Genomic DNA, 23160 nt, shown 5'->3' with positions numbered 1-23160 from the left:
AAGAACTAGAAAATCACACTGTGATGGTTGATGGCAGCACATTTGCTTTTGGCATGAGAATAGATTGAGTGTATACCACCCCATCCTATATACTAATACATAATTGTACATTACTGCATTATACATAAAATCCCATGCATAAACATCAACTTTCAAAAAAAATATATTCTTTTCAATTAAATGCTTGTAAATGCCATCTAAAGGAAAATAGGCATATACTTTCAAATTAACAAGTGTCTTTGCACAACTTAAGCAAAGCAGTTTTATACTGGTAGTAAAATATTCATATTTAGCATTGAAAGTCAAAGATTAAATTTTGTGCAAAATTATTGTACGGCAATTTGGAAAACTAATTAAATGTTTTACTTGGTAAATGTAATGAGCTAGTTAAATCTTTGTTGCCAAAATTAAAAATGTAGGAGGATTGATGGCTAAATAAATTCTAAGAGTCATTTATCTTCTATGAGATAAATATAACTTTGTCAGTGTGGTCTAGCACTAAGCAGGAGATAATTTGAATTGAATTAAAGATAATTTGAAGAATATTTTGAATTTGATATTATTTCCTACATTGATATTTGGTAGGTGGCAGTTAGGATGTAATTGTAGTTTACTTGAACTGTCCCTTTATAATATATAATTACACATTATGGGAGGGATATATAAAGACCCGAGAAAAACAGGCATGTGGATTTTGGAACAATAACAGCTCACTTTTTATAGAGTCACGTAAGTGGTAATAATAACTAGTCAGAATATAGCAGAAAGCCCACAAGTATGAAATAAGGCTGACAGAAAAATAAAAAGTGGCATTAATCTATTTTACCTCTATGATCCTTTCTCAGAGCCTATTTATTGTTTTCTTAACATAAACTTAACAAGTTTGATTAACTGATTTCCTGTGTGATGATGGATGAATTCATAGTGAGGTCTGATAGACATAGCTTTACCAACACAGTTTCGCAAAGCAAGGGAATAGCCTGAATATCTATATCCATATATACAGATAAATGCATATACACATATAAAAGAAATAAGAACGTAGAAAACAATTTGGAGGTTAATTAGCAAGTGGGTCTCAATCTTAAAACTTTTTGTAATGCAGTAGAATATAATTCCAGGTAGCCCAACTCTGTAACAAACTATTTAATACATTATCGGTTTGTTTATTTCTCACTTGTATATGTCCAAGTAGGTACTTCTGATTCGGCAACTCTCTTCTGAGAATTGGTTGAGGGACCCAGACTTCTACCCTTTAGTGGCTCTTTGATTCCACGGAGCCTTGAAATCCTCATTTGGATCTTCAGCATCTGGCTAACAAATGAGGGAAAAGAGGATTATTTCAGAGTAGGTGTTTCAGGGCAAGTCTGGAAATGGCATACATTGCTTTGGCCCAAAATTTAGTCACAGGCCAGGCCTACTGCAAGAAATGTTGGGAAATACGGTTTGGTTGTATGCCTATGAAGAAAAGGACATGGTTTGGTAGCCAAATAGTTATATTCACCACTAATACTGATTATAATCACTAATAATGATTACAAGTCACTGCTAGAAAATGTTTAAATTATAATTAATATTTTCTACTTAAAGACAAACATCACAAGTGGGCCTTATTATACAGGAGCATACCCTTTCCAGTTTTGTTTGCATTTTCCTCAAGATCAAGCTCACATCACCAACTAACTCAATAAACTGAAAACCTCTTGCTGTATCAGCTGAAGTGCATAATACATGTAAAGATGTCCATTATTCTTGTTGAATTGGCAGAAAATGAAAACAGATGGTACTGGGCTCCTGTTTCAGTCCACAGACAGCAGTAAATATTGGTTGATAGTACATGAGAAATATGACTTCGAGAGATAGGAAAGAATTCATAGGGAGGGAAAGCATTTCTGTAAGGAGGAAGCTAATAGTAATCTTCTAAGTTTATTTTCTGCAAAGAGGCTGGTAAAACCCTGATAGTTTGAGCTATTCTGTCAGGTATATTCCTAGGAACTAGAGTATGGTCTCTAGACTAGAGCAGTATTAGATTTCATTTTGCAAAAGGATCATTGGTATCCTTCCTATCTCCTTTCTCATACTGATCCACAATGGAGAGACTTGGGAGGTGGGGAAGAAGGGAAAGTAGCCTGGCTACTCTGTGGCTACAGAAGATTCAACATCTAGAGGTGATTCTGTTCTGGAAGTGTAGGAATAGCAGGAACGAGGGGAATGTAGGAATTGAGGAAGCTTTCAGAGTCCAAGTGAATGAGTCGGGGATGTTCTGTATGTTCTGAACAGAGTACCCAAATAGGGATGGAGAAAAGACTTTTGTAATTATGGAGAAGTGAAGTGTACATGGATTATGAAAATAAATTGAAATTCTTTCCTGAAAAACTGACAGGGACACTGCCTACAGCTGGCTTTTACCTGCTTTCCAAAGTATAGAGATAACTTCATTGTAAGGAACAAAGATTGGTAAACTTTTTCTTTTTATGGTACAACATAAATTTAAGGTTCACTCACACTACTAAAACATCTAAAAACCTGAGAGAAGGGATAAAAACCCACAGTCTTAATTGGAGACATAGAGCTTCATGAAAGAGACACATATATATTAAATAGTACTTCAAAGAAAAAATGTCTTGTTTTATATGACGTGTCCTTTGATTCAAATTCCTCTTTGTGCAATGAACGACTAATCACAAATCATTTCTCTATTTAAGTGTTCACCTAAAGCACAAAGGTGGGGCTAAATTCGTGTCCTCTGAGAAACAGTATTCCCCTCTGCATATCAAATAATGGCACTTGCCATGTTGTATTACATGTAGTAGTATATGTCACCCTTCCTGAGCTCTATGCACATGGATCTTCATCTTTACATCCACAGTCCCTCCTACATGACCTAGCAGAAGATAAATGCTAAATAAACATTCCTGGTATTAGCTGGAACTGGCTTACCCTTACCTCCAGGATTCTGTTAATGTGCAAACACTCTTGGAAGAGGTAACACATCAAGTCAGGTTCACTGATAACATTTGCAAAGTCAAGAGCACACATGAAGCCCCACTTACCATAGACCTAAATATTTATAATTTCTAAATCAAGCTAACAAACTGTTGAATGCAATGTAGTTCTATATTCCTACCTCAACAAATAAATGTCCTTGTATATTGACGAGATTAAAAACATTTCTTTTTTAATAGGCTGCATATTGGCAAAATGTCAAAGATAATACCACTTAATTATCAATGTGTATATTTAGGTGTTCTGGGTGGCAGTGTTTAGGTTTTCAAAGTAAATGTCCAAGTGTCATAAATTATATTTTTCTTTCAGAAAAATGTATTTTCATCTTTATTTCAGCACAGTTATAAATTAGGCAGTTATAATAAAATATTTTAAATGTTTTGCATTCTATTTACAGTCATGCTAAATCACATGATGTGTGCTCTCTTTAACTTTTTCCTGATATAAAACTTTCAAGTATAGAGGTGCCTGAGTGGCTTGGTTGAGCGTCTGACTATTGATTTTGGCTCAGGTCATGATCCCAGGGTCATGACACCCAACCCCTCATCAAACTCTGCACTGAGTATGGAGTCTACTTAAGATTAAAAAAATCTCTCTGTAAAATTTAAAAAAATTATATCTTGTCACTGAACTTTTTTTCTATTTCTTTTTCTATTCCTTTTTTTTTCTTTTCTGAGATGCACTTATATTTTTCCCATCCAATTTAAGTTTACACACAATCTTAATATTAAAGGATTAAAACATAAAGTATTATTACATTCAAAATAGACATGAACTGAATGTAATTTATGTAATTTCATGTAATTTAACATAAACTATACAAAAAATTTTAAATTATTTCCAAATGTACTTTCAGATATAGTTTATATATAGTTTGCAGAAAACTCTTTTTCTTCAAAGATACTTAAAAATATTTATTAAAATGAGGACACAATGCAAATTATCTAAGTTTTTTTTGTAAATCATTTGAATAAAGCTAAAATTTAGTAAGTCAAACCTTGTAAATTTAAATTCCAAAAATAAAACTATTGATAATTCTAGAAGTCAGTAGATAGCTAGTTGCCAAAGAATTTCAGGCTTCATGTATATTACATCTAGAACCACACATATACAAATTTTGAGAGTCATATGAATGATTTAGTATTCAAAATATTCCCCAGCCAGCAAGTGCACCTGTTTTGCATGCCTCATTGATTCATGAGTGGCTTCAAATGCATAAATTCAAACCAAAGAAAATGGGTACTTCTTAAAACTTGGAAATAATACTTTGTTATGCAGTAATCTGTTGGATTTATGCCATCCAGAGAAAGAACTGGTGAGTTAGTTTGCCCTTTCTCTTAAATGCTTCCATAGCTCAAATTTCTTCCTATACTCCAAAGCAGTATCTATTTCTTTGTCAGCAATGGCAGTCTACAAACATTAGTAGCATCTGGAAGTAGTCATCTCTTGTTTTTAGAATATAGAACAAAAGATAGTCCAAAGTGTTTCTGTGAGCTTATAGGGTGTTAATCATAAGAGCAGGTGGTGTCAGTCACAAGAGCAGATGTTTAGGGTTCTGGCTCACTCTGTGGGTACCACGTATGAGATCCCGAGTGACCACAATCTATTTAATTTTTGAGTTTGTATTTGTGATGAGTAGAGTCTTCTTAATGTGTGGGTGTTAAGACAAAGGTCTTATTTTATCTGGGTTTGAGGGTAGTGTTGCATTAAATTCCTAACTATGAGTTTATCAAATAAATGTCTCCTCTTATGGTGTGGAGGGATACTAGACATCTGAGGAGAAGGGTTGGGGAGAATTAACATTAAAAGAAAGAAAGAATGAAATAAATTTGGAGGGAGTTGAAGCAAAATGTTACCTAGTTCATAATTTTGTTTGGGAGTTTAGTCTATAAGTACTAGTTTATTCTTGTGTCTATGTATAACATTAGATTACAATTATAATCTCTACAAATTGTCTTGAATGAATAGTTGTTTAGATAATTTGAAAATGTTTGATTGGGGGTTGTGTTCCCTCCTGTGTTTATCATTGGTATTTAAATCCCTCTATAGTCACATTTTGGAAAACAAAGATGCCCTCAATTTGTGTATAACAATTTAATTGCTTCAGTTAGTATTTTCAGTCTGAAATGTAGAGTATGGGATGTCTCCAATATGAATCAAAGAACTTTGCTTAAGAAACATTCACAGACCTCATGCAGAACTTGTAAGAGGACACTTCAACTTATAGTCTGGAATATTTGGGGTTTGGTTACATCTATATTTGTAGCCAGAATTGGCAGAGATGTTAATATTGGAGGGAGGGGAGAAGCAGCGATAAACATGTTCAGTAATACTATTACTTGTCACTGTTCCCCAGTACTATATATCCAGATTTTAAAAGAAGAAAAAGAAACAGTCTTAAGCTATACTTCCTAAGCTAGAGCAAAAAAAAAAAAAAAAAAAAAAAAAAAAAAAGAAAGAAAAGAAAAAAAAAGTCACATATTCGGAAATCCTGCTAAAGAAATGTCAAAAGAGCCACAGGGTACAAAATAATTTTAGCTGAGCTTAAAAGGGGAAGAAGAAATCATCTGGCTTAGAAGTTTGATATATTTCCTCTCCTTTTCAACTCTTAATTCTTTCAATGTTAAATATCCAGGCCAGAAATGTGATCTACTCATTCACATTGCCAGTATTTATCAAGGATTATGTCTCCTAGTTTGATTCATGTTTTATCCATGCTTAGAGTTTAATTCTCCCTAGAACTTTGCATCAGGCTAAAAGTGTCAAAATATGAAAACATGCAAATAAATAGAAAAGGTTTGGTAGGTTCTAACACTTTACATCAGAATTCTCACCTTTTTTGGGCAAGCACATTAGAACATTCAAGTTACTTTTCATTATTACTTCCCCTATTCTACAGAGGACCTAGGATGCTTTTGTGCATTTTGTGAAATTTCAGGTCTGTCTTTAACAACTCACTTAGATTTTACCTCAAATATGCTATTCTCTTCCTTTTTAAATTACCACTAATAAAAGTAGATTAGAATACAGCAGTATTGTTGGCAAACCAAACTTTATTAAATGTTTGATTTTATCTGTTATAGAACATGAGAAGCAGCGGTTATGCAAGAGCACCGATTATATGAATTTGCATTTCAAAGTGAAATGGTTTTATAATGAATATGTGCGAGAGCTTCCTGCCTTCAAGGATGCTGTCCCTGAATATTCCTTGTAAGTAGTGATTTTCACCCCCAAGTCTTCAATTCATAGTCTTGTAAAAATTATACCTGAATTATGAAGCCCTAAAATCTCTTCTCATAGTCTCTGCGTGGATGCAGACATTTCTATTATAAAATTAACATTAAATGACTTGCATTTCTTTCAGACCATATTTAATTGAATTGTGTTGCATTTTTCAGCTACATATTTAATTGAATTGTGTTGCATTCACTTGGATATTCAACTCAAAGGAAAAGAAATACAAAACAAATATGGCTTACATAATGAGGTTATTTTCTGTGAAAGTGCTCAAACTCAGATTTTTATTGGGAAAATGAAGGTATTTGTATACTGAGCATTATATTCAGATTTTTCCCTTTAATTTAAACTGAAAAATGTCTTAGAAATGCATATTTCTAAAATAGAAGTTATAATTAAACAGGTAATATTTTCATAAATATGCCTGTATCAAAAACATTTCTAAGCACACAGACCTATAATACTCTGCATCTGACATTTATCAGAATTCTATTTAATTCTATTGACGAGGGTCTTCCATATGCCAGGCACCATGTCAAGTGCTATAGGACAATAGTGAATAGGATAAAGACTGCAACCTGGAAGAAGCTTGTGCTTGATGAGATACTAATAAGTATAAAATTCATGATAAAGCAAGGCAAAATTTAATAAGCACTAATTCAAGAAGCACAAGCAAAGTGCAGTGGGTTCTCACAGAAGGGAGACATTACCCTATGGAGGACTCTACATAATCTTTATGTATGGAGTAGCATTTGATATAGACTTTGAAAATTTGGTCAGTTTATGGCAAGAAAAGCATTTAGATTAAAAGGTAAGTTATGAGCATTATTATGGAATTAGGAGTATATGGGCTAGGGTCCACAGGAAATAATGCCATTCTAGTGGGGTATAGGATATGTTTACAAAATGAGTAGATAGGAAATGTAGTTTTGAACTAGATTATTATAAATAAAAGCTGTGAAGCTTGCCCCACATTCTTAGGCATTGCGGGCATTGGAAGAGACAGAGAATGGGGGACAAGGAAGAGATTTAGAAGGTAGGGAGTAATGTAATGAATTTCCATTTAGTATGACTTTTCTCATAGAAGTTTATAGAGTACAGTGAGATACTGGGATAAGTTAAAACTCTATACACATTAGAAAATGATTGTAGCAAGGATGTCAAAGATGAGTATGTGTGGGAGAGAGATTTCAAAGATAGAATTTACATAATTTGTCAACTAAATACAAACGAGGATAAAAGAAATAGGGAAGAGGGGCGCCTGGGTGGCTCAGTCGGTTGAGCGTCCGACTTTGGCTCAGGTCATGATCTCACAGTCCGTGGGTTTGAGCCCCGCATCAGGCTCTGTGCTGACAGCTCAAAGCCTGGAGCCTGCTTCGGATTCTGTGTCTCCCCCTCTCTCTGACCCTCCCCCGTTCTGCTCTGTCTCTCTCTGTCTCAAAAATAAATAAACATTAAAAAAAATTAAAAAAAAAAGAAATAGGAAAGAGTTAAACATGAAATATATGTGCCTAAGCAGCTGATAGTATCATTGGCTTGTAAAAAAGAGATGCTATTAGCTGGACACTTTTGTTTGGCTCTGTCTCGAAGAAACTACACTAACTAAAATCAGACTGGCATGCATACTGAAGACCATTATAAAAGCTGAATAAAATTAAATAGCATCAGAGAAAAATCAAGGCAACCAGGATTTAAGAAGTTATGGTCCTGAGAAAAGAGAAATGCATTGAGGTGATTCCTGTATTTGCTACAAGGTTTTTTGTTTTTTGTTTTTGTTTGTGTGTTTGTTTGGTTTTTTCTCTCCATCCTCCCTGCTCCCATGCATTTGACAATTAGCAGTGCAGGTCTTGGTGGCCAAACAGAGAATAGCAGCCTAGTTTATAGCAATCTCCCTAGGCTGGAGAAATAAAAATTGGTGTTCAGTACTATGAAGGCTGCTTGGACTTGCAGGGTCAATTCCTAGAAAGATGGGAACCCCAGAAAAGTAAACATAACATCCTGCATACAGTTTCTCCCTGAGGTATTTTCTGATTTTTAATCTGCCCTTGTGTGGAGACTGAGGCAGAAATAAGCAAGTAGAAAGCAGGGACTGAGAGGTTAAAAATTGAGTAGATATGTCAGCAGCCTCATAATACTAGGGAGACAAAAATGAGAGGTCAAGACTTCCTAAGAAATAAGACTTCCCAGACTTTCAGGTGAGAACCTTCAGGGCTCTGAAGAACTAGAAATGGCCCAGCCTAAAATTCAGCCTTGTCTCCATTATGATCCTGTAAATACAAGGACAAATTTAGATTTTCTCAGGAGAAAATGACCAATCAAAGGTTCCATAATTTTTCATAGATAATATGTAATATTCAACAAAAAAATTAGACGGCCAGGCAACAGCACCAAGTGACTAGACTCCAAGAAAAAGCAGACATTATACTTACCAGACATAGGCTTTGATGTATCTTCAAAATGTGAGAGAATTTCAACATTCTATAAGAAGAATACAATGAAAATTGCAGAACTGAAAAAGGATGAAATTAGGAATGTAACAAATGGGTTTAAAGGCAGATTATATATAGCAGAAGAGGGGATTGAAAATGGAAAATAAATTTGTATAAGAAAAATACAATGAAAATTGCAGAACTGAAAAAAGATGAAATTAGGAATGTAATAAATGGGTTTAAAGGCAGATTATATATAGCAGAAGAGGGGATTGAAAATGGAAAATAAATTTGTATAAGAAAAATACAATGAAAATTGCAGAACTGAAAAAAGATGAAATTAGGAATGTAATAAATGGGTTTAAAGGCAGATTATATATAGCAGAAGAGGGGATTAAAAATGGAAAATAAATTTGGAGAAATTTTCCATATAAAATAGAGGGAGAGACAAAAAATACACAATATAGAAGAAAGAAGAGAACAAAGAGTACATGGGACAAATTGCAAAGGTCTAATGTACAAAGAAATGAGTCCCAGAAAAGGAGAAGAGAGAAGGCACAGTGTATGGATTTTGTAAGATGGATGAAAAAAAAACATGAAACCACAGCTCAAGAATTTCTATCAGTCCTAAGCAGAATATTTAAATGCAAGAAAAACTACCTGTCATTGCATCATAGAAAATTGCTTAAAACCAAAAAAGAATTTTAAAAAACTTTCCATTTATTGAAGTCAAGGAAGGGAAGACACTTTACCTTCAAAGGAGCTACAGTAATACTCGTGGATGATTGTTCAGTAGGAGTGACTGAAACCAGAATACACTGCAATGATACCTTTTAAGTGCTGAAAGAAAACAACTAACAAGCTTAGAGTTCTATAAGCATCAAAAATATCCTTCCAAAAATAATATATATCCTTTCAAAACAAAGTGACATAAGTATATTTATATAACTGAGAAGCTGAAAGAATCCATTTCCAGCAGACCTTCACCAAAAATATATAAGCCATACTTCAGATAGAATGAAAATGACTAAAGATAAAAATATAGTAATGTAGCAAATAATGCACTACAAAATGTATGCAAAGAATAAAATTTAAAATATGTTAACTGTTTAAAAATTAAAAATCTGTAGAAGAAAATATACATAGAAGTAAAGTACAAGACAATTGGATAAACACATGCAGTTAATATGTTGTAAGATCCTTGAATTGTTCACAAAGTGTAAAATACTCCAATTTAAAAATCCTCTAGGGGCGTCTGGGTGGCTCAATCAGTTGAAGTTCGACTTTGGCTCAGGTCATGATCTCACAGCTCATGGGTTCAAGCCTTGCATCGGCCTCTGTGATGACAGCTCGGAGCCTGGAGCCTGCTTCAGATTCTGTCTTCCTCTCTCTCTGCCCCTAACCCACTCTCATTCTGTCTCTGTCTCTCTCAAAAATAAATAAACATTAAAAAAATTTAAAAATCCTCTAATATGTCATGGATATGTCATGGATATATGTTATAATTTATAGGGTAACCCCATAAGGTACAATATTGTGTATTCATAACACAGTAGGGTGGAGGGTAATAAAACATACCTAAAGGTAAGAAAGGAAAATGCAAAGAATAAAGAGCAGGCAGGAAATTTGGGTGTGTGTGAGTGGTCGGGGGGTGGGGGGGCAAGATGATATTTTTAAGACTAAATATATCAGAGGGGCGCCTGGGTGGCGCAGTCGGTTAAGCGTCCGACTTCAGCCAGGTCACGATCTCGCGGTCTGTGAGTTCGAGCCCCGCGTCAGGCTCTGGGCTGATGGCTCAGAGCCTGGAGCCTGTTTCCGATTCTGTGTCTCCCTCTCTCTCTGCCCCTCCCCCGTTCATGCTCTGTCTCTCTCTGCCCCAAAAATAAATAAAAAACGTTGAAAAAAAAAAAATTAAAAAAAAAAAAAAAGACTAAATATATCAGAAAATTGAATGTAATCATTAAATATTAATGGATTAATACTGGCCTACCAGATAAAATAGTAAGATTAAACTGTCTTGCTCATAATTTATGCATCTAGAAAGGTTAAATAAAAGGATGAAAATAATAATTGAGATAAAATTTTCACAAGATACTAATATTAAAAGAGACTTCAAGGTAAGAAATATAATAATAAGATAATTTTGAGAAATAGAAATATTTTGTGATGATTGAAGAAGCAATTTAACAAAAGATATATCAGTTAGAAATGTAAATGTATCTCATAACATGTTAACAAAATATATAAAGCAAAAATTGTCAGAAATAAAAGGAAAAAATGAATCTACAATGCTACTTGGAGATTACATTTTTCAGCAACTGACTAAACATTCGGACAAAAAAGTCAGTAAAAATACAGAAGTTCCAACAACACAAATAACATACTTAAATATATTTATTCTTCTGTATCTATATCTGTATCTGGTCACCTAGGGGTTCCATAATTTTTTGTGGGAATTGTTTACAAACACACCCACACACACACACACACACACACCTATCTACAATTTATAACAAATGATGACAAAACACACATTGTTATCATATGCACTTAGTGCATTTACCAAAATAGACTATTTGTTCGACCATAAAGGAAGTCTAATGGATTTTCAAAGATTGAAATATATACTGTATATTCTAGTACCACTGTGGAATTAAGCCAGAAATCAACTCTAAGAAGAGAACTAGAAAATGACCAGATAGGGAAATTAAGCAGAAAACTCTAATTCATGAGTTAAAAAAGAAATCACAGTGTGAATGAATTACAAAATATTTTGAACTGTGATAATAAAATATGACATATTGAAACTTGTGGATTGCAGCTAAAACAGGAAATAGAATGATATTCTATAATTCCATAGACAGAAATTCTATAGAATTCTATGATTCTGTAGTGAGAGGGAGAAAGGTATAAAATCAATAGTGTACCTGTCAGAAGAATAGTTTAAAAACCAAATTATGTCAAAAGAAAGTAGAAGGAAGAAAATGATCAACGTGACCTGAAACAAAAATAAATTTTAAAATGGAAGAAATTGCAAAGCCAAATTTGATGTTTTAAAAATATGATAAAGATAAAAGAAGACTTAGCAAGACCAATGGGAAATGAAAAGGAAAAACCGATGTCGCAAATTGTTATCTGAAAAGGACATTACTAAAGGTAATGTAAAACATAAAAAGACATTATTTATGCCAGCACATTTAGAAGTTAGACAAAATCTCCAATTCCTTTATATAACTTACTAGGCTAATGTAAAAAAAATTTAATAGGCCCATAAGTTTTAAAATTTGAATCCATAGTTTAAAATCACACAACAAAAACTCCAGGTGCAGGAGGCTCCAAATGGAATTCTTCCAACTATTTAAAGAAGAATGTCACCACTCTTACACAAACTCTTCCAGAAAAGGCAGGAAAACTTCTCAAATAATTTGTTGAGTTCAGCATATTTTCACCTACTAAAACTTATTGAAAATACGACATATAATTAAAGAACAATTTCTCTCTGAGCATACACTTAAAAAATAAATAAATAGCATAGCCAATAGAATGCAGTAGTTTATAAAAAGACTAATATAGCATGACCAAGAAGTATTTATTCCTGAAATACAAGATCGGTTTCACATTTTAAAAGTAATGAATGCAATTCACCACATTTAAGGAATGAAAGAGAAAATCCCTACAGTCCTAACACTGGACACAAAATAATAATTTAATAAAATACAAGACCGGTTTATTATAAAATTCTCCTAGAAGTTAAAAATAGAAGGGAACTATCTTAATATAATAAAGACACACTCTTTCAAAAGAGAAATGACTATACAAACATTGTGCCTATTTTTCAATTGAAATGTAGTCGACAAACAGGAGTACAACGTACTTGTTCAACATTATATACATTACAAATTGATCACCATATATCTAGCTGCTATCTGTCACCATGCAAAATTGTTACAATATTATTATGTTTCCTATACAGTATATTGTATTTCCATGTGTTACTTAGTTTATAACTGAAAGTTTGTACCTCTCAATCCCCTTCCTCTATTTCACACATCCCTCCCCTTTCCTCACTTCTGGCAACTGCAAGATTGTTCTCTGTATCAGTGAATTGATTTCTCTTTTGCATGTTGGTTTGGTGTTTTTATATTTCACACATAAGTGAAATCATATGGCGTCTGTGTTTTTTCATCTAACTTATTTCACTTGGTATTACACCCTCTGGGGGTGTTGTTACAAGTGGCAAGATTTCATTTTTTTATTATGGCTGATAATATTCCATTATATATCTGTACCATATCTTTATCTGTTCATTTATCCATGGACACTTAGGTTGCTTCCATATCTGGTCTCCTGTGGTGTGGCTGACTGTGAGGTCTGACTGGCTATGAGGTCTGGCTACTAGTGTCACAGGTGCTCTATTGCATTGGCATGCGCCCAAACCTAGGCAGCATTGCTTGAGGGAACCCCAGTGCTGGCCACCATGTGTGGTAGGGCAGGAGGTTGCTTGGAAGGGGCCCCACAACTGGTTGAAGTCTCCTGCCATATGTGGCAGTGTGGGAAACCACTTGGGAGGAGAGCCAGGCCAGGGCAGGGGATTAGGCGGGGATTCTGCAGGGTGGGGCACTGGGTGCAGTAGATAGAGAGTGTCAGAAAAGGTGCCCACCAGGGCTAGGTCAACTAAATAGAAGAGAAGTGAAAAGGAAATGGTGTCTGCCAGGCTTCTCTTCCCAGAGAATATTCCAACAGATCCTCACTCTTCTGTCACATGCTGTAAAATTAGTCAATGAAACTCCTTCACAGGTAGCCCAGGTGCTTTTCAAAGTGCTGCCTCTGTGCTGGGACTCAAAGTAAGTGAGATTGAGTGCATGTCCTTTAAGAGTAGAGTTTCCATTTTCTCTTGCTCTCTGGCTTTTCTGGATATAAGCCCTGCTGGTTTCCAAAGACATATTATGGGTGCTCATTTTCCTGGTGAGGTTGTCTGGGCTATGGAGCCTAATGTGGGTCTCAGACCCCTTATTCCTCAGGGAGGGACAGTTACAGTATCCCTTCCTCTTGTGGGTCATTACACTGACAGGCATCAGTCCTGACTAGACCACCTCTCCACCTGTCTTAGCTGTCTCCTTGTGGCTAACAGATAATATCTGTTCTGTTATTCTTCACTTCATTCTCTGAGATAGTTGTATACATAATTATAGATTTTGGTGTGCCTGTGAGAGGACAAAAGCTCAGGATCTTCCTACTCTGTCATCTTGATCCCCTTCCTCTCCAAACATTATGCTTATTGACAATATTTTGCAAGTTTCCCCTGAGATAAAAAAAATGACACTGAGAACTGATAACATCACCTTTATTTAACATTGTACTAAAAGTGCTATATAATACAATAAGACAAGAAAGAAATAGAAAAAAATAGAATGATTCCAAAAGCATATATTAATGCTGTCAATATCTGTGTATGACATAATTGTGCATCTAGAAAACCCAAAAGAAACTACAGGGTAACTAATAGAATTAAAAAGAGAATAAGTTTATGTAAAAGTTAATTAAGTTTCTATATAATACCCACAGGCAATTAAAAAATTACATATAAACCTTACCATTTAAATATCATTAAAATCATGAGAAACAAATGGTGATGAAAGATGTGCAAGCCTTCTACTTCTAGAAGGTGTTACTTAGAGACATGTTACTAAGAGACATTTAAGATGAACTTAATAATATACACAATGTTCCTAAAAGGTGTATTACTGTACAGATAGTAATTCTCCCCCCATTGACTTATAGACTTATTGACTTAATGCAATCCCATTAAAACTTTCAGCAGAGGGGCGCCAGGGTGGCTCATTCAGTTAAGCATCCGACTTCAGCTCAGGTCACGATCTTGCGGTCCGTGAGTTCAAGCCCCGTGTCGGGCTCTGGGCTGATGGCCCAGAGCCTGGAGCCTACTTCCGATTCTGTGTCTCCCTCTCTCTCTGCACCTCCCCCGTTCATACTCTGTCTCTCTCTCTGTCTCAAAAATAAATAAACGTTAAAAAAAATTGAAAAAAAAATTCAGCAGATATTTTTGTGCAAATTGACAAATTCAATCAAAAAATGAGTACAGAAATACAAAGGTTTAGGAATAGCCAAGATAATCTTGAAGACGAAGGAAGAAAAAAAAAAAACCTTGAGAGCTGCACTATTAGTTATGAAGACTTAATCAAAAGATACAGCTATTAAATGAAGTGGTGTTAGTGTATGACAAATAGACCAATAGGACAAAGTAGTCTAGAGACAAACCCACATATGCCATTACCTGATATGCACCAATAATGCCAATTAAAGGCAGCAGGGAGAAGGATTATCTTCTAAAATAAAAGATGCTTTGTACTTGCACCTCCACATGGAAAAACGAACTTTGAAACTTTGACCATTCACAAAACCCAACTTCGGATGGATTACAGATCACAAGTCAGAGGTGAGCACCTAGGATAAGTTACAGGAAAATAAATAATCAGTATGGGCAGAAGCCCAACACTAAAGTACTAAAAAGGGAGAGAATGGCATAATAGGGGACACAGCACACATGATTGACATTTTATAAAATTTTGAATTATAAAGGGAATTGTAGGGTGGGGAGTGGGAACTAAGCTTATTTTAAAAACCATGGGAAGAGCTAAGAAAGAGATAGACAAAGAAAGTAGATAAACAGGGATGTATGTGTTTGGTGACATAAAGCTAAAGGTCTCTAGGAAACAGAACTACAAAAAAGGGAATGAAAAGAGATTTTAGGTCCTGAATTACTCTCATGTAAGGAAAGAGCAGTATTCACTATTAATTATGTGCAAATGACATCTTTTATGGTATGTAACATTATTATTTTTTTTTTTAGGTGGTTTGAGCCTTTTGTCATGCAGTGGCTAGATGAAAATGAAGATGTATCAATGGAGTTTCTTCATGGAGCACTAGGAAGAGACAAAAAAGATGGAGTAAGTTTAAATTAGTTTAAGATTACTTTTTGTCAATACTCTTTCACACTATTCACTTTGAACATAACGGGGATTGTTAGGCTCATTGTTATTAATTAATTTTATTTTAATCCTCTAATGACCAAACTAAATGTAAAACACAACTTTTAAGGGCTGCTAGAAACTCTAGGGAATTGTTTAAATTAAAAAAAAAAAAAATTACCCTTTTGCTTCCAGGATTCCTTTACCTCTTGAATTGATCTGGGTCTACAAGTTCACCAAGCTTAAACAAAACTTCCTGGTCCTGAAAGCTTTCCAGGATTTCAAGATTAGGAGGAGACACCCTCCAAATCCCTCCGGAACAACTTAAAAGTCTTGAGCCACAATAGGCTTGCTAACCCATCTTTGTATCTATGGGGAATGAGAGAACTAGTCCCTCAATGTAGAAATGGAAAAACCAATTAATAGGAGCCTGTCTCTAATATTAGTTCTAATACTTTTCCAGGAAAGGAGATGAATGATTTTGAAATGGGTAAGCATTTTATTAAATGGGAAATGAAGGCATATGAGATGAAGGTACATGGTATAGGAGATTCACTTATTTACGTGATTTGACTCTTTCCACAGTCCCTCTAATGTGCTTATTGGAATGGTATCGCCTTCTCTCCCTTCAGTTCCAGCAGACGTCTGATCATGCCCTCTTCTCTTGTTCTGTGGTTGATGTCTTTGCTCAGCTTAACCAGAGCTTTGAGATTATTAAGAAACTGGAGTGCCCTAATCCTGAAGCATTATCTCACTTAATGAGAAGATTTGCAAAGGTGGGTTAAATGGAGTGCATCCTTTCTTTTCTGAGATGGTGGCATTTATTATTTTCTCACCTAGAATTTGACAAATGCTATTGTTGTTTGTAGTATTACTCTTCCTTGACACCACTACCCCAATTGAATTTCTAATTCTAGTACCAATAGGTTCTGTTTCCAGGCTTGTCATCTGACTTTCTTTCTGCCCTTTTTGTTTATTAAATATAAATTTATCATCTTTAAAAATCTGTTATTCACATTAGTGATTCAGTTGTTCATACCATTGAGGGAACTACTATGGATGGCAAAATTATTCCAGATATGGTGCTTCTTAGCTGAAAATAAGCCTTGGCATTTCATATTTAAATTGCAAGTATTTTTAACGGACCCTATACTACAATGAAAAGTCCATAAGACTTGGAGTCATGAAAACAGAGTTCTCATTTCAAATCAGCCAATAACTGTGGTATGAGTCTGAGCCATTCATTCCATTTTTATGAAATGTAGTTTTCTTAGTTGACAGATTGATTTTGATCAGATTACATACTCTTAACATTTCTTTCTCCACATATATATAAAAACAAATATACAGCTTTGACATGTTAAAAAATAAAGGAATGCCAAAACTCAGTTAAATTATATAATATTTAAGATGTATTAATTTGTAAGGGCTGCCATAATTAAATACCACAGAATCATGGCTTAAGAAGAGAAACGTTATTTTTTTAGAGTTCTGGAGGCTAGAGGTCTGACTGAGATCAAGGTATCAGCAGATTTAGTTTCTTCTGAAGCTTCTCTCCTTGGCTCAGGGATGTCAGCCTTCTTAATGGGTCCTCATGTGATCCTTCTTCTGTGCACATGCACCCCTGGTGTTTATTTGTGTACCCAAATTTGCTTTTCTTATAAAGACACTAGCTAGTTTTCTCAGGTAGGCACTTCAAGGGGCCCTCGGATCATCCCAGAGAGGTGCCTTTGAACTGCTAGAAACAGTTACTGTTCTGTTCAAGTCTTGATGCCAAGGTTGAGGGCTGGTTGAGAAGAGGGCTCAGAGGAGGCTGGCTGGAGTTTGGTCAAGGAAAGAGTCTTTGTCACCCTCTGTCATTCTGTGATTGGGATTTTAGCCTGAGAGATCCCAAAGAAGAGAGAACATAGGACTCATAGAGAGCTGATGGAACTAGAATTGGAAGCTTAGATCCTCATTGTAAGAAGTCTTGAAGAACAGGCAAAGTGGCCAAACTTCTTTTAGTAGAAAGTAGGAACTGTGAGATATATAGGTAGGTAGGTAGGTAGGTAGATAGATGCAAGAAAGAAAGGAAGGAAGGAACGAGAAAGAGAAGAAGAAAGGATGGAAGAAAGGAAGGAAAGAAAATGAGATGCCAGTGAAGACTTTTAGGTAGATAAACTGTCAGCCTACACTGTATTACATTATTTGTGTCCCATCAAGTATTTTGAACTCTAGTCTTCATCTGTTAATTAGGTAGGCTAAAGTAATCTCCTGCTTTTAACGATAATAGCTAAAAATCATTTCTCTTGATCATCTCTAGAGGAAACTGTTGGTAGCAGCTGATTTCAACCTCCCAGCGTGGTAAAATCTGCAGTAAGCTCTGCGGGAGAATTACTCTAAAAAAATTCTCTAAGAAAGTCCTTTCTCGATGAACAGCTGCATTTTGGGTGCCTGCCAAGAGAAGAATGAAAGGGGGTCATTAGGGATACTGTAGAAAAAAGTGTGTCACATGCTATTCTTGGAACTCTGTGGGACTTGTGGAAGAAGGGTCATTTGAGAGTTTAATAATCTCAGAGCTAATATATTTAGTAACATGCTATTGTAATTGTGCACTCTATGAGAAAGGTAACTAGGATTCACCCTCAGAGTGGTCATGTAGCAGGTTATGTAAGCCGGAAGCATGTAAGTATCGAGAGCAGAATGAAAGCTCCACTAGGGGTCAAGGCCTTGGGCCTCAGACCACCCTCTGCTCCTTGGTAGTTTTGACCTTTCTGCAGCTGTGAAGCTGCACCCAGCCGTGTTTAGACTGCCCAAGGTATAAGCAAGTGGGCTGGAGGAAAGTATAAAGAAGTGGGAGATTACAAAGAGAGTTATGTTAGAATCACACACAGGAAAACACATTCTCTGAAGTGAGGAGAAAAGAATTAGGCTCCATGTGTCACTGAGGAAATGTGAGGGTTTTTTTTGGCACAATAAAAAAAAATTTACATAACTAAAATTTGCTCAATCCATGTAAATTCAATACTACCCAATTATTATCATGAGGCAATAATGTGAGAAAATAAACCTTTTCTGGGAAAGTAGAAATGGGTAATTTCATTGAAAAATAAATTCTATTTTGTTGGAATGATTTTTAAAAATCATAAAAATGAAAACTGGAACTTTATGGTTAATATAATTAGGTATTTCACAGCCATGTCAGACTATTAGAATTGGTGTTCTTTCATTACATGTGACCATTGGTCTTAAAAACCCTATCCTTCTTAGAATTAGGATCCTTGTGTCAGAATATTGAAATCATATTCTTTTCCTGGAACTTACATTGATTTAAACCTCCCAGAGAAAAGACATCAAAAATGATAACAGCAAACGTTTGGGAAGACTGAGCATTCTAAAATGGGATTTAAAGGAATGATTTGTTCTTATGAAAGCATACGTAAAACTGAATATACCAAAGAGATGCTTCACATTTCATAGCTCTGATGACAGGCAAAGAGTGCATGTGGGCAGTGAACATTTCTATGGCTATATTGCTGCTCTTGGTAAATATGAGCAGTTTAATTAAAACAAGAGATATGAAGCAATGATATCTTCATTATTAAAAACAAACCAATGAATGTTGACTTTTGGCTATGATTCTGGCTGGTTTTTGTTTTTCTTTTTGTTTTTATTGAGTTTCCAGGGACTAGGGGCACTATGGTGAATGAGACACACGTATTCCTTGTTCTTGGGGAATGTAATCCTAATTTTCAAACTTACTGATAATTAATTGACCATCACTATGTACTTATCACTTTACATATTTTGTCTTGCTTATTCTTCACTACAACCCCATGACACAGATACTCTTAGTTTTCCTAATAATTCCAGTGATGAAACAAGCTTAGAAAGTTTCAGTAACTCAAACAAGGCACCCACCTAGAAATGGTATGGATAAAGTGCTTGTAACCACTGAGCATTACTACCTCCACAATCTGGTATCATCACAAATCAATCGATAAGTCAGAAAGCAGCAACTCACCATTTATTTTCAACCTTTGAGCCAAACCTAGGCAACTCTCTGGATTCTATCTTACGCTGCATGCATTAAAATACAGTGCTGTAAATCACTGAAGTGACATTTCTGATGTCACTTACTAGATAGCATACTTCTTATCCTCCATGCATTGTTCTAATCCTGAATGTTCCATAACTAAAGTGGGGCTGAAAAGATGGATTTTGAACCAGGGCTCTTATCTTACTGATTGCAAGAGTAATACCCTAGATGGACCTACTGGTGGTGTTGACAGGATATTTAGCCCATTTCAAGAGCATGCCATTAGCTCAGGAGATCATAATGACTTTGGGTAATTGATCACTATCTCACTTAGTAATACCAGTAGCTGCATGTCAAATGAGAGCAGATTGCAGATGGGAGATATTTGGATAATCCTGTCTGATCCTTTAAATGTAGAGAATCCCTAGCTTCATTGCCACAATCCTATTAGAATTTCATTTTATTTCATCTGGAGCTCTTTGAATGGCAATTCCTTTACTGCATCCATAAGAGAATCATCTACACCTCGTGACTCTGTCTTCATATAAACTGTATTTTATTATAGAACAGAATGGAAACAGCTTCTGTTAGACTCTTGCCTCTCTCTCTCTCTCTGCTGTCCCCATTTCTGAGGCCGCAAGAGTCCCATAAAGATAAAATCCTGAACTAAATTCACACAGTCAGAAGGAAGTTCTGTCTTCCAGGCTTTGCTAGGTACACCTTCCATCAACAGGTTCTCTCTGAAGAGTTCACCTACACCCTACTCTACGTTAGTTAGGACTGTGGTTTTCAAACTTTAGCTTGCAGCAGAATCACCTTGGAGGCTTATTAACAAACACCGGAATTGCTGATTCAGTAGACCTGGAGTAGTGCCAGAGAACTGGCACTTCTAGCAAGCTCCTAGGCAAAGCTTGTGATACAGCTGGAGATGTGTCTTAGGAAGGTATGTCTCATGCAACTGCTTACTAGTATTAAACAATTAATACCTGATAAGGTTTTATTTTGTTGAATAAATTAGAATGAAATTTAAGTTGCCTCTAAAATGTACATGAAGCCTGTCCTTCAGGTATACTTTGTACATTAGTAAAGAAGTAGATATTGTTATAGCCAGTGTATCTACAACTCCTATGGGCACAAGGCCCTACACCATATACTACATGGCCGAGCTCTTGGCCTTACCCACAGCTCCTTCTCATTTGCTAACCACTGGCGTCTGTAGGTTAGTAGATACAAGATCCTAGGATCAGTTGTCCCCAAGTGGGAATTCAACAGACTAGGGCTTTCCTATAAAGAAGAGTCAAATGTCAGACCATGGGGGATACCTTGAGAATAATCTGAATTGAATATCTGGATTCCCCTCTCCAAACTTTATCTGGAGCAAGTTATAGTCTCTGAGTTGCAACAAGATCCTCAATTCAGACTTTGCTTTGTTTTTATATCGCAGTGAAATGATTCTTAGCGCTTGTACAATCATTAGAACCTGCAAATTGAAAGCAGTGTTCGTATGTACAAGAGAATTAGTACTTTTTAGGTAAGTCCCAAAGTCATTTTCAGCATTATATATAGAGTAAAATTTGAACAGCTGCATTTGGAAGATGCTTCAGTCTGATCAGCCATCTGTTTTCCTAGATCTATTGGTCTCCCACTTCGTAAGATTTTATATTTTCCAAGACCAACTGTCTATTTAAATTGACACTTATTATCAACATGCTTTGTACTTCCACAAAATATCAATTTTATTTCTGCATGTTTCCCCTAATTTCAGGTTTTCACTATGGTCTTAGACATCTGTAAAACAAGTTCATAGTTCCATTTGAATTCAGGTTTATAGATTAAGGAGTTGAGTTGAAGGAGAGATGTTTAGGGTGTTTCCTGAGTTATTTTGAGCCATTCAAAGAAAATTCAGATTAATATATTGCACAAAAAAGAAAAGCTGTCCTTTTCTATAAGAAGAGATAGTATATATCTATAATTATTATTGCATTCTCTCCTAAGAAAATCATGTCCACATTTGGCTTAGGATAATTCAAGCTATGTGAGTAAAAGTAGGATACAAATGCATCAATATATCTTTGAGTAACTGAAATAAAATTTAACAAAATGTGTTTGTTTTTCCTTATTTTTGCATAATTAGTGGAAGCAGAGGGCATCCTTAAGCTGAGAAACATTTATTAAATGGAGAAGGAAAATGTGGAATTAGGATGAAGAGGACAGAAAGAAGGCAAAAATGGGACATTTTTTAGAAAATAATTTGTCAATAAATAATTTAGTAAATTAAGTTAAATGTATTGAAATCGTGTGATACAACAAAAGCTGAAGTTTTAGGTTTCCATAGGTGGTCTTTGATATTAGTAAGGCTCCTTATAGAAAATTACTGAAATATCCATTGCTAAGTGACTTGCACAGGAATGCTCTGATCCCACTTATAATTGTAGAAGGTATTTAGGAACATGGTAGAAAGTTGAGAAAATGACCAGCACAGAGACTTTGGGCATGGTATATGTATGTGTGATAAGAGTGAGAGGGGTGTAGGAACTAGACTAGAAACCATGAGGAAGGAGTCAAAGCATAAGGCAGGTTGTTTGGGGCCTAAGGGAAGGAGTGTTATTGTCATTAAGTAATAAGCATCCAATCATAGAGGAGGTTGTCACAAAATCGTATATCTTTGGAGTATTTAGTTAAGTTACAAATAAAGAATTTTATGGGGCACCTGGTTGGCTCAGTCAGTGGAGCATGTGACTCTTGGTCTCAGGTCATGAGTTTGAGCCCCACAATGGGTATAGAGAGATTACTTAAAAATAAAATCTTTAAGAAAAAAGAATTTTATGCTAGAGAGATTATATTACAATTGAATTAATTCATGTGGATTATCTTTCACAGGTATTCAGAAATACCACAAATTCTCATCTAAACGTAAAAGTTTGAGATGCTTCTTTTGGCAAGGGCATAGATTTAATCACTGCTTATGGCCCCCTTGTAGCTGAAAAAGAAAAGTTGGCCTGATTAGCAGTAAACTGGGTAGTGTGTGCATAACTGGATACATTTTACAATTCTTTCCCCAGACTATCAATAAAGTACTGCTTCAGTATGCTGCGATTGTATCGAGTGATTTCAGTTCATACTGCGATAAGGAAAATGTGGTAAGTAAAACCCTGCCTTCATGTTATCCTGTTGAGATGTACTTTTTTAAACTAATAAGTAAGCAGGAGAAATTCCTGTTTTCTTTCTGTTTTCAAGGATAATAGGGAATAAGGGATCTCTAGAAACAGTTTGAAAACTTCTCTAGGAGTCCTGAACTGGTTACATTACAGAATCAGAGAAAGGTTAAGAGCATCTCAAGGTCAGCCAACTTGTGGTTTTCCATGATCGTGAGGAACAAGATTCACATAAACAATTAAAAACCCACATAATCATAAAACATTAAACTAGGAATTAAAAAGTTGTTTAGATTGACACAAATAGAGTAGTTTGGCCTCCAGTACCA

The 23160-nt window shown here is 35.3% G+C and overlaps 1 protein-coding gene across 3 annotated transcripts in view; it reads left to right on the top strand.

The window, feature by feature from the left end:
- Positions 1–23160, top strand: part of UNC13C (unc-13 homolog C) — a 612857-nt gene that overhangs the window by 467197 nt on the left and 122500 nt on the right. For all 3 annotated transcript variants that reach the window (XM_060618476.3, XM_060618475.3, XM_060618477.3), the window contains exons 23-26: positions 6090–6216; positions 15541–15637; positions 16291–16434; positions 22739–22816. In XM_060618476.3, the coding sequence (XP_060474459.1) occupies positions 6090–6216; positions 15541–15637; positions 16291–16434; positions 22739–22816 (446 nt within the window). The remainder of the gene's footprint in view (positions 1–6089; positions 6217–15540; positions 15638–16290; positions 16435–22738; positions 22817–23160) is intronic.

The sequence above is a fragment of the Panthera onca genome, chromosome B3 (genome assembly GCF_046562875.1).
Source record: "Panthera onca isolate mPanOnc1 chromosome B3, mPanOnc1 haplotype 2, whole genome shotgun sequence".
In the NCBI taxonomy this organism is placed as follows: Eukaryota; Metazoa; Chordata; class Mammalia; order Carnivora; family Felidae; genus Panthera; species Panthera onca.
Note: the sequence above shows the minus strand (reverse complement) of the source record. Positions and strands in the feature narration are given on the sequence as shown.